Raw genomic sequence first — 12,107 nt, 5'->3', positions numbered from 1 at the left:
TGCACAGCCTAAAACCTGAAAATCACGAAGAACTGGGTGAAACCTCAAGAGACTGACCTGCAGAGGTCACAGCAGAGAGGCAGGTGGCAGAAGATGACTGTGAGCAGAGAGGAACCATGGCTGGCGGGGCGGCCAGCTAGAATAAGTGCTCAGATGGCAGAGCAAGCGCTCAGATGGCAGAGCAAGCAAGGTGCCTTCTTCCCGGGTGGGAAGTGAACTCATACCGATGCACCTTTGAACCCTGGGTCCTCACTGACCAAGGACAACCACTGTGAGTGGGGTACAGTGAGGGAGCAGAGAGGGGCACAGAAAAGAACTTTTGGTTGTAGAACTCAAGAACATGAGGCAGAAGGCACTGCCCCATGCACTCTAGGGTGTCCTGCTCACAGTTTTATGATCATGAATCCTGCTTGTGGCATTTTCCCTAATTAATGTTGGGTGACTTCCCTCCTTTCATTAAAAGTTTATTTTCTACATTCAGACGCTGTGCTTGCGAGAGGAGAAGTATTGCCTCTCAGAGGTGCCCAGGGGTGGTGTGTAATTTTCCCAGGTTACTAGGTGGGGGCTCGAGCCAGTTCTGTGTTGTGTTGTTGAAAAGGAACCCCTAGATATTGAACCTGGCCCTGGCTGCTGCCGGCTCCACCTGGCAGAAGGGTTACACTTGGACTAATGCCGTTGACACGTCAGAAGAAATAAAGTGTCTTCAGTATTTGAAAACAGCATGTTGAACATTTATAGTGTGTTCATTTCCACTAATTTTAGAAAGACATCAAACTGCGATGTTCTAAATGTTCACAGATGTGAATTTGATTGCATGATCATTCTCACAGGTGCCAGTAATTTTAAATGACTTTGAAAATCAAGAGAGGCATGAGGGCTAATTTGGACCTGGAATTTTTTCAGATCTGAGAATCTTTCTGGGTCTGATGCACCAGTCTCCATATCCACTAAGAGCTTGGACATTGTTAGTTAGATTGAGCACAGCTCAATCTTTTTTCATAAGAATAACCTTCTTCACTTTTCATCGTCACCTGAACAGTGATTTACAAGGTGTTATATTAACTGTAAAGCAAACTCAAATAATGATAAAACAGACATATAATTGCATCATGAACCAAAAGAGATTATCTATCTTTTTGTCCTAGGGTTTTGTAAGGCACTTATCACCACAATATTTGAGAGTCACAGAAAGTTGAGAGTAGCTGGGTGCTTGAACAAGCAAGTCTGTTCTGGTTTTAATATGGTTGATGTTATCTAGGTTTGAAAGCTAGACAGGTTGGCTTCTGGTAACATTTGGATGAGCGATCTCCTGTATGCCTGTATCTATTGAATATCTTTTGAGCCATACCTGTATCTTTTGAATATCACACTACACAGATAACAGAAAAAAAAAGTTTCTCCTTTGGCTGTATGGCTTTATCCTTTGGATAAGTCGCTATACTGCTTTTGGATATAGAGCTCCCTGGATCAGTATCTTACTGGAACAGATTCCTCACAAGGAAGGATAATCCTTCATTCAGTACCTAGGACCTGCAAACCTTTATTCACATGAGTGATCCTTACTCATGGATGTGTTCCATTGAACTCAATGGTACTACTCACATGTGTAAGGATTTCCCACAATGGGGACACTCGTTGTATGTATTCTACACAATACACATCAGGTTTGGTGATTTTATTAATTACTACAGAGTGCATCATTAACTGTTTTTGTTCTAGTTATGGTCAAAATGGCAATTATATTCTAAGCCCTTATTTTCAGTGGCTTATACCTTTCTGAAGCAATTACCTTTGGGAATTAAGTTTCCCATGCATGTTTCATCCCAGAGGTCAATGTTTTTTGTAAAGTTCAAAGAAACAATATTCAGCTTTTTTCATTAGTTTGGACAGTCAAACAAGCACAGGTGTTGTTTTCTTAAATGAGCAACTAACTAAATACGTTTTTTTCCTTTTAAAGTGTGTGTGTGTGTAAGCAGAGTCAGGATGAGCTCTACCCTGACATCTGGTGGTGAATTATGGCGAGTGTGGAAAAGAACTCTAGGGGCTGATCTTGTTTGCATAGACACACCCACCCGCCTGGCATGAAACAACAGCAACTGAAAATGGTTACTTTGGCTGGTGTGGGATCCCCAGTTTCTCTGTTATTGGGGCAGGAAGAATAAAGTTATGTTACCCTGATTCTGTGAATCAAGGCCAGTGGAACTGTTGTATGACAGAAGGACTCACCATTACCTAAGTAGCACTTGCTTGACAAGGGGCATGGGTTACAAAACCCAGTGAATTGAGAAAGGATGGGGACAGGTATTTGTACCTGATGGTATGGGCCCCCTTTGAGGGTTTGAAACATCAATTGTACCACCTTCTCTCTCCACTGTTGAATGTCAGAGCTAGCTTTGATTTCATTAGGAGTCTAGTTACAGTCTGCTGAGCTGAATTCACTTTAGGCCAATGGTGCACCAGCACTGGGGCTCCCCTACTATGAGCTGAAATCACTAAGAGCTGAAATCACAAAAGAACTAAAGTTATTAAGAGCTGAGATCACCGAGTGCTGTGTTAACTAGTGGGGGAGCCTGAAGCTATATTGCTAAGCGGCTGGCGGAGCAGTTTGCAGGGACAGCTGGAGGAGCAGCGAGCAGCGCGGAGCCTTGCGGGGACGGTTGGAGCGGCCCAAGGAACGGCAAGCGGAGCTGTTTGCGGGGACGGCTGGAGCGGCTCACAGGTCGGTGAGCGGAGCGGAGCAGCTCGTGGGACGGCAGGAAGTGGACTGGCTCGTGGTGAAGGCTGCGGCGGAACCCCACGGAGAGACGGCCGGCCGGCCTCAGATCACGTAAGGTGTCCCTTAACACCCTGCGTGCCCCCCTTTTACTCTGGGGCTGCACTGACCAGGGACAGAGACTTTAGGGGTTGTTGGACTTTTGGGACTTTGGGTGGTTGCTGGACCCAAGAGACTTTAGGGGTGTTGGACTTTGGGGACTTTGGGTGATTTTTGGGTTGCTGGATTCAAGAACCAAAGGAAAAGGACACAGCCCAATTTGCTGGGGTGGGTCTTTTGCTCATGGTTTGTGTTATGAATCCTGTTTGTGGTGTTTTTCCAATTTAATGCTGATGTCGTTTACCTCATGTTATTAAACATTTTCTGCTACACTCAGACTCCGTGCTTGCGAGAGGGGAAGTATTGCCTCTTAGAGGCACCCAGGGGGTGGTATGTAATTGTCCCAGGTCACTGGGTGGGGGCTCGAGCCGGTTTTGCATTGCGTTATTGAAACGGAACCCCTAGATACAGAACCCGGCCCTTGTTGCTGCCAATTTAGATGGGCAGAAGGGTTACATGTGTCATTACAAAAAAATCAAAGGAAAAAATTATACTTGGTGGGCCCAATCCTGGACACTTATTCATTTGAGTATTTTCTGTTATTTCAATGGGCTTGCTTACTGGAATCAGGACTCCTCATGTGAATAAGTTTCCCAGATGGATTTTTTTTTTCAAACAAATCAGGGAATTTGGAATTAAGGTCACACAAACATAACTCTGCCCCTCTTATGACTACACTTTTCATTAGATGATCACACAACACTGGTTGATGTTTACATACTTTTAGGCAAATGCTTCAGCTCAGCATAACTACATTGACTCATGTATTCTTTAATGCTTAAACTGTAACTTTTTCTATAACATTAGCTGAATATATATACACACACACACACCAAATGAAAGGCCCATTCCTGCAAAGACTTACTCATGTAAGTAACTTTAGTTACATGAATAACCCTTTTGATTTTAAATGGAGCTCATATGAGTAAATTTATGTATGGTCTTTTTACATTAGTATTTCAATTATTCAACGATAGAAATAATGTGAAAAGGCCAAATCAGTTTTGCTTTGGGGTCCAATCCTGCAAACAGTTACACAAGCAATTTTACTCACTTATTAAAAATCAAAGGGGCTGTGTCAAGGCTGGATCCCCACTTTGAACTTTAGGGTTCAAATGTAGGGGCCTGCATGAAAACTTCTAAGCTTATCTACCAGCTTAGCTTTGGTCCGCTGCCACCATCACAAGAATTCCCTCCCTGGGAAGCCTTGAGAAACCTTTCACCAATTCCCTGGTGAACACAGATCCAAACCCCCTTGGATCTTAAAACAAGGAGAAATTGACCATCCCCCTTCCTTGCTCCCACCCTCCTTTCACCAACTCCTGGTGAATGCAGATCCAAACCCCCTTGGATCTTAAAACAAGGAGAAATCAATCTGGTTCTTAAAAAAGAAGGCTTTTAATTAAAGAAAAAGGTAAAAATCATCTCTGTAAAATCAGTATGGAGAATAACTTTACAGGGTAATCAAACTTAAAGAGCTCAGAGGACCCCCCTCTGTCTTAGGTTCAAAGTACAGCAAACAAAGATACACACTCTGGTAAAAAGGTACATTTACAAGTTGAGAAAACAAAGTAAATCTAAGACGCCTTGCTGTCTTTTTACTTACTAGTTTGAAATAGGAGAGACTTGTTTAGAAAGATGGGGAGAACCTGGATTGATGTCTGGTCCCCCTCAGTCCCCAGAGCGAACCACCCGTTAAAACAAAGAGCACACACAAAAGCCTTTCCCCCCCCAAGATTTGAAAGTATCTTGTCTCCTTATTGGTCCTTGGGTCAGGTGTCAGCCAGGTTACCCGAGCTTCTTAACCCTTTACAGGTAAAAGGATTTGGAGTCTCTGTACACAGAGAGCTGTTACCCTTCCCTTTATAGTTATGACAGGCTGCTCATATGTGTAAAGTTACTTACAGGTGTAACAGTTTGAAAGATTGAGTCCTAAAGCAAGATCGATCCAGGAAATAATTCTTCTGAGCTCCCTTAGTATTTTAAGGGCTTGTCTACACTTGAAATGCTAAAGTGGCACTGCTGTAACTGCAGAGCATCTCTCGAAGAAGCCTTGGAGGATAAAGAGACCTTCAAGCATTATTATTGTCTGTATTATGGTAGTGCCGACAAGCCCTAACTGAGATCGGGGTCGCCTTGTGATAGACACTGCAGAAGCATATACTAAGAAACAGGCTGTCCTACGAACAGTTTATAATCTAATGAGACAAGACAGAAAAAGGGTGGATAAGAAAGTATTGCTATCCTCATTTTTCAGATGGGAAACCGAGGCACAGAGAAATTAAGTGATTTCCCTCAGGTCACAGAGGAAGTCTGTGGCAGCATGAGGAAGTTAACAAATATTTTCCAAGACCCATGCTAATGCCTTAACTCCAAGACTATCCTTCCTCTTCAGAGCACTGTTGGGAACCAGACTATTCTGTTCACATTAAGCTAACTTAAAATTCCAGGGGGATGAAGGAAGTCCCCACACCAATTCTTTTCTGGAAATGCCTTCAAAAATCCTGTATGTCTTGGACAGACCCCCAAATCCTGAGAGTCTAGGAGAGAGTCCTCTGAAAAACCGTGTATGTGGAAGCTTTGTAGAGCATTTGGGTGGGTGGGAAGATCTACTAGCAGCTTTTTCCCTTTTTTTAAAAAAAGAGGAATGTTGTGATTGTTGGATGGGTGGGGTAGGGTTATTGACTTCCATGGGCGGTGTGTATAATAGGCCAGGGAAGGCTCTGCCTTTCCTAGCTGGAGCTGCTGCCGTGGAACACTGGGCTGGGGCTGGCTTGGGCCCAGCCGGCCCAGGGCTGGGGATGCTCCGGCCTGGAGCTGGTCCTGCTCCAGCACAGGGCTCCTCTAGTGGCCGGGGGGAGGGGGAGGGGGCAGAGAGGCGCAGAAGGGACGGGTAGCTCAGGGTTCCTGCCGGCCTGGGGCTTCTCAGGCTATAATGTTATCCAGTAGAGTCCAAAACATTAAAAAAAAATATAACAGAAAGCCATTTCCTTTCCAAAGAAAACAACATTCTCTACACAGATAGAGTCAAATTTTCAAAATAGTTCAGATCCTATTTAGACATCTAAAAAGCCAGATTTTCAAAAGATCTTACCACCCAGAAGCTTCTATTGTGGTCATATTTTCTAAAGAACTCAGTTATTCCACACTCAGGTCTTCATAAAATCTGGCCACTTGTTTTAGTGTCTACCTGGGAGCTAGCTTCTGAAAATCTGGCCCTGATGGTGAGTGTGGAAAACTTTTGAAAATCTGGTCCATAGAAGCTATGGAGCTGTGTGTCTTGTCACTCATAGCAGTAAAGCCAATGGAATACACCAATGAAAAATTAGTGTTAGTCAGGAGATTCAAGTCCAATACAGGCGAGTCTCATCTTACGCGCATTTAACATTCACGAATTCAACTTTGCGCGGTCGGCAAAAACAAAAACCCAAAATAGAGAAAAATAACAATTTACTGTAAATACTGTACCTGTAGTGCGGGCGATTCCGCCCACCATTACACTCAATGTAATTTTGACTATACGCGATTTTCGCTTTATGCGCTGACAGCAGAACGTAACCCCAGCTTAAGATGAGACTCGCCTGTATTTGTATTTATTTGTATTCAGAATCGAAATTGAACCCAAAGCATCAGAAATGAATACAAATCTTATCTTCTGTGTTCCTCCCTACTCAATAGCCTTATAAAGTACAGGCTTTTGACTTCTATTTTATATTGTGGTATACAAAAAAGTAACAACACAGTATATTGTTATGCATATTAATGCCACAAACATCAACCTAAGGGGTCTGCGCTCCCCTCCATGCAACTTGAGTACCATTAAGCTCCATTATATTATTATTACTACTATACCATGGAGTAAGGCATGATTAAGCTATTTTACAACCAGTCCACTGAGAGTGGGAATAAAAGTAGAACGCAGAGCAAAAAATCTATGGCCACACATAAAGCAAAAGCAAGAAAACAGTTTGAATGTTAAACACTAGCGACAGCTTTAGAGAGCTTTAGTGTATGCGGTGTTGTTGTAGCCGTGTTGGTCTTTAGAGAGACATTGAAACAACATAAAAGTGCAAGACTTTTGGGAACTCCAGGCTATTCCGTTTATTGTCACACGCTGGCTCTAGCTTCATTTTAACCTATTTTAAAATGTGCCTGATGCTCCATTTCCTCCTGCATAATAAATATATAATATTACTGTAAACAAATGTGCAAATTAGTTTTGCACACATCAGGATGTTTTGAATTTGACCAGAAGGCTTTTCATTCCTGAAGTTTCATTTAGTAAGCTGCAGTGGTAGCATTTTTATTGTTTATTTTACTTTTAACTTCACAAACACATTTCTCTCTGTCACTTTCTGGGGATTACAAAATTGATCTTTGTCAACCAGACTCAGAATGAAAACTTTGAAAAAACTGAGGAGAGTTTGACTACCTTTCTTCTTTTGACCCTCAAGACCTCTCAGTCAGATCTCATTATTGAAGATGAACTGGTTTTATCACTTCTCTCGCAATGTGACCTTTTTGGTTGTATCTCAGATACAATTCTTGTACAAGTCCCATTTTCTATGGGTATTAAAAGGGCAAAGAAAAAAACCCTTTTTACTATCTTATCTCTTCCTCACCCACTACTTTTTGATGTAAGAGTAAATGATAGTTATCTTTCATTCTTAACCTTCCAACATATGATAAACAGCAGGACTGAAGCAGAGCTGCATGCTACCTAGAACTATACCTGTTCTCAACGAATTGAAAATGACATTTCACAGCATGGACTCAGTCTAAGGCTTCTTGGAAACGTACAGTTCCAATAGTCTTTGGCAGCATGTAGGTGGGATTTAAATTACATACTTCTGCAGACAAACTCCCCAGGGGATTTCCTTCTCTAACTCTTGTGGTAATGTGGGTTTTCAAATGCCTGCACAGGTTTTGTAAAATTGTTTCCACAAATAAGTGGCATCTTTTTGTATAATGGAGATGCAAGAAAACAAATAATTTTGGACGTGAAACAGGAACACTTAACATAATATAAGCAACGGTAAAAGTGTTGTGTACACAATATTCGTGTATTATTGCAGAGGAAATTATTGTAAGTTTTTCTTTTTCCATGATTAAAGCTACTTTAGTTGAATGCATATCAATACATTTCCCTTAGGTCAGTTGTTCTAAGACTGAGGGTCACAAAGAGACTACCACTAAGTGATACCTTCACAAATATAGACACATTTGCATATGTGGCATTGTTACTGCACATTTAATTTTTTGAACGCAACCACTGTCCATCTAATTTACTCCAATCCTTAGTGGCAGCTATTGTGCTAAACAAGGATCATGGGACTAGATCCCTAAGAGGTAAGGTCAGACCAGTAAAATTAGCCATCTGTCCAATAAAGACTTTAAGCTCAGGTTGTATTTCTCTATTATGTTTCCAACCGTACTAGCATTTCTCACAACAGCGAGTGACAAAGATGTTATTCATTTTAAATTAACTGTGAAAACTAAAAAAGAAAACTGTGGAATATATATAAAAACTAAGGATGCAATCTTGCAAATATTTTATACAGCCAAGGGAAATATATAGAGTTTGTCAAATTTTCAATTAATCTGATTCACTAGACCAATAATCCCGATCCGAACAAAGTCAATGAGAAAATTTACACTGACTTTAGAGGGACCAGGATATGGTTCAATGTTTTAGAACTCCTTGTCTCAGCCAGCAGTATTTCCTATAATCACTACTATCTTATAAATTATGCAAATACAATTAGCAAATTGGCAAACCTAGTGACTTTACCATTTCTTGTGCCTCATCTTTGTATTTTACATTTCTATTGAGTGCAACATGGAACTGAAAACAATGTAATTTGTATGGAGTATAAATATTTGATCAGTATCTAGACCTCTAACTTTTAAATACCAAGGACCATATACTGTCCTTGATCCACATGCAAAAATCCCATTGACGTCAGTGGGAGCTCAACTGCAGATCAGAGGTAGCGTATGGCCTTTAGGGGACTAATGGAGTCTTTGCTGTAACTTAAAGTGCCCCATGTCATGGTCCAATGAACTGTAAAAAATATGCTTTACTAAAACTTTGCAATTACATATTGATGCAATGACTGTCTGCCTCCTCCTATTTATTTTCTTTCACTGATATGCCAGTCCTCTGTGCATTGCATAATCCACTGCCATGGGAGTAATTCTGCTATCCGAAATACTCTGGCCAATCCTGCAGTCACTATCCAGGTAAACCTCCCATTGACTGGGAGCCTCACTTGAGTGTTACCTATGTTCACTGCAATGCCACAAATTATGGGCCAGACCCTCCTCTGAATGGAGGCCATTAGAATTTTGTCAGTAATTTTAGTGGCAGCAGGACTTGGTTCTTGAATTGGAACCTCAGTGAATCATCCAGGAGAAGCAGGCTGTATTAGAAGGAAAAAGAGAGAATGGGACAGATTCTGATCCTGTAACTCCACTGATTTCAGTGGAGTTTCCTCTACTGTGTATTCATGCATATGAGATCAGAATAGGGTGACCAGACAGCAAGTGTGGAAAAATTGGGACAAAGGGTGGGGCGTAATAATCGTCTAAATAAGACAAAACCCCAAATATCAAGACTGTCCCTATAAAATCGGAACATCTGGTCACCCTAGATCAGAATGAGGCCCTTTGTCTTCTTTGCAGACACAAATCCCTAGCCAATCAGGAAAGATCAGAAAATAAAACATTGGGGAAAGTACATATTGGTAAAATATATGTTGAAAGAATTTGGACAGTGTATTGGGGGGCTACAAGGGAAATGTTGCACTTAGTATTTCAGTCACAACTACAATTTACAAAAGAGGACACATTTAAAAATTTAAAATAAGAAGGGCTATCATGTTAAACTTATGCAAAGAGGCATTTGATAGTTCTAGTAACTTACCTGGATAATGCATAGAGAGCTGAAGACTTTTCGCACAATAAGAGACAATGTAATACTATATTTGCATGCACTTGTGCTATGTTCAGAATGAATGAAATGAAACAATGTGTATCCCAAGAATACTGTATGGTAAGCTGATACCCCTCCACTTCAAGACAAGAAGCAGCCAGACAATAATAGAAAGCAGAGTGTGAAGCAGGTCCATCTTTACTGAGCTGAGACAAGTTAATTTTCAAATGGACGCATCATGAGACAATAAAATGTTAAGCAGCCATATGACAAGGACAAACTCCTACTAACTTCAGTGGGAACAGGACTGGGCCTATTATTTTGTTTTCATGCTAACAGATTTTTCCATCTGTTAGTGTCTCCCTCCTTATAGAAACATTATTTCTGAAGGCACTTTGAGAGTCAGAATGTAAACTCTGAAATAAAGCGGTATCTTTTCCACTGTTCAAACAGATCATTAATCCCAAAACAGATATCTACTATTCCAAATACATATTTTTAAAACCATTTTAAATCCTTACAATAGACTTACTAAGAACAGATGCAGCCAGTTAAGAGCAGTTTTATATTTATTACTGCTTTCCTTGCCCTCACTTTTTCCTTTAATACTTAACATCTCAGGTGTGAAAGGAAAAAGTTAGGAAAAAAAATCATTGTACTTATATTGCCTTTTTATAGAGGCACCTCTCTTTAGAAAGAGTTGTTTAGATCTGATAGAAACTCCAAGTTAAATACTTCTTAATTAGCTCTTTAAAAAAGGCTAAAAATTGCTGTTAAAAGACAGGATCGCATAGAGTTAAAGAAATCCATGGTTTTATTGGAAAGCCAGACAGATCAAAGCCAGAAGAGATGCTGCAAATGACCAAAACATATGCATCAAAAATCTAAGAACATCAGGAATAACTAAACAGAGGAGGAAAAAACACCCTTCCGATTTTTTAACAACAGGAAATGGAGAGCCTTTTGGCAATATGGATCAAATAATAGACGTTTAAAGACAAGGAGGGGCTCTAATCCTCCTTTGGAGGATCCCCCCCAGTGCCCAGTAATTGAGATCACATGGAAACTGTCTCAACTCACACAGTTCTTTGTGGCTAAAAAGAAATGAAATACAAACAGTGGATTCTAAAGCTCTCAGATTTACCATCAGGGGAGATGGGTGATATGGATTTAACCCTGTCTGTGCCGGGGGACTGCACAGGTTTGCTTTCCCACCTACTGTCCATACACAGAAATATCTTGAAAGTGGGCTCCCCCCCCGGGATATTTTCCTAGTTGAAACCTTCCTACTTGCCCGTGCCAAGGGAGAGTTTCTTACCTTGCCTTCTGGGGATGTTTCTCCTGGAAGCTGCCGTGTGTCCAATGCAAGAGGCCAGCAAGAGCAGAGCGAAGCAGCGGCAGCAGCGGGCTGGGCTCTGTAAATCCATCGCAGCCAGCCTTCAGCCCACCCCGAAACAGAGAAGTTTGGGGAAGTTGAGCGTGCGGGGGGGCAGCTGACCGCGAGGCGGCCAGGGAGGGAGAGAACTGCTCCGCGGCGGCTCGGCTGGGGCTGTGGGGAGCAGCCGCCGTCCGGAGTCCGCAGCAACCAGACAGCGAGTGGGGCTGGCGCTGGCGGCGAGCAGCCGGGCTTGTCACACGCGCAGGAGGGAGGAGGCTGGGACCGGCCCTTTGATGGGATTACAGTCCCCTGTAGCGCAGACGGGCAGGGAAGGGACTAACGCGGTGGGCAGGACACCTCCCCTCAGCGCGCAACCCACCCCGCGCAAGGGAGCGGGGGACACGCACCCAGCCACCCCCGCTATGGCTCGAGCAGCCTTTCCCCTCCTCCCCGCGCAAGGGAGCGGGGACAGCCCCCACTCCCCCGCTTAGGAGGGCGCAGCTCTCACTGCTCTGCAGGGCTTCAGGACCCGTGTACCCTATTCCTTTGCAGGGCACCCCCCGCTCAGTAGGCAGCTCCTTCCCTGACTCCTGCAGAGACCCCGTCCCCTTCTCTCCTCGGGGCAGCCAAACAAACCCCTCCCTCCGGAGAGACCTGGGACCCAGCCAATGCCCTACCTGTCTGTGGCGCCCCCCTTCTGCAGGGTGCCATAGCCCGCTGGCAGCCCCATGCTGGGGCAGGGCCAGGAGGAGGATTCGGTGGGATAGTGGCTGCAGTTAAGAAGCTCAATGAGATTTAATCCCTCCCAGATGGATTCTGAGTCCACTCCAGCCACTCAGCCTAATATAGAAACTCTCATGGGGATTAGAGGCGAGCAGGAGGAGGGAGCCCAAGTGTCCTGGGAAGAAAGGAGGGGAATAGGG

The 12,107-nt window shown here is 43.0% G+C and overlaps 1 protein-coding gene across 1 annotated transcript in view; it reads right to left on the bottom strand.

The window, feature by feature from the left end:
- EGFLAM (EGF like, fibronectin type III and laminin G domains) overlaps positions 1-11,347 on the bottom strand; it is a 128,774-nt gene extending 117,427 nt beyond the window's left edge. Inside the window, exon 1 of the mRNA XM_024198983.2 lies at positions 11,125-11,347. Within this exon, the coding sequence (XP_024054751.2) occupies positions 11,125-11,233 (109 nt within the window). The 5' untranslated portion in view covers positions 11,234-11,347. The remainder of the gene's footprint in view (positions 1-11,124) is intronic.
- Between the last annotated feature and the right edge of the window lie 760 nt (positions 11,348-12,107).

The sequence above is a fragment of the Terrapene carolina genome, unplaced genomic scaffold (genome assembly GCF_002925995.2).
Source record: "Terrapene carolina triunguis isolate 2854851 unplaced genomic scaffold, T_m_triunguis-2.0 Scaffold69, whole genome shotgun sequence".
Taxonomy (NCBI): Eukaryota; Metazoa; Chordata; order Testudines; family Emydidae; genus Terrapene; species Terrapene triunguis.
The sequence above is the reverse complement of the archived record's forward strand: the minus strand, read 5'-3'. Positions and strand labels throughout refer to the sequence as shown.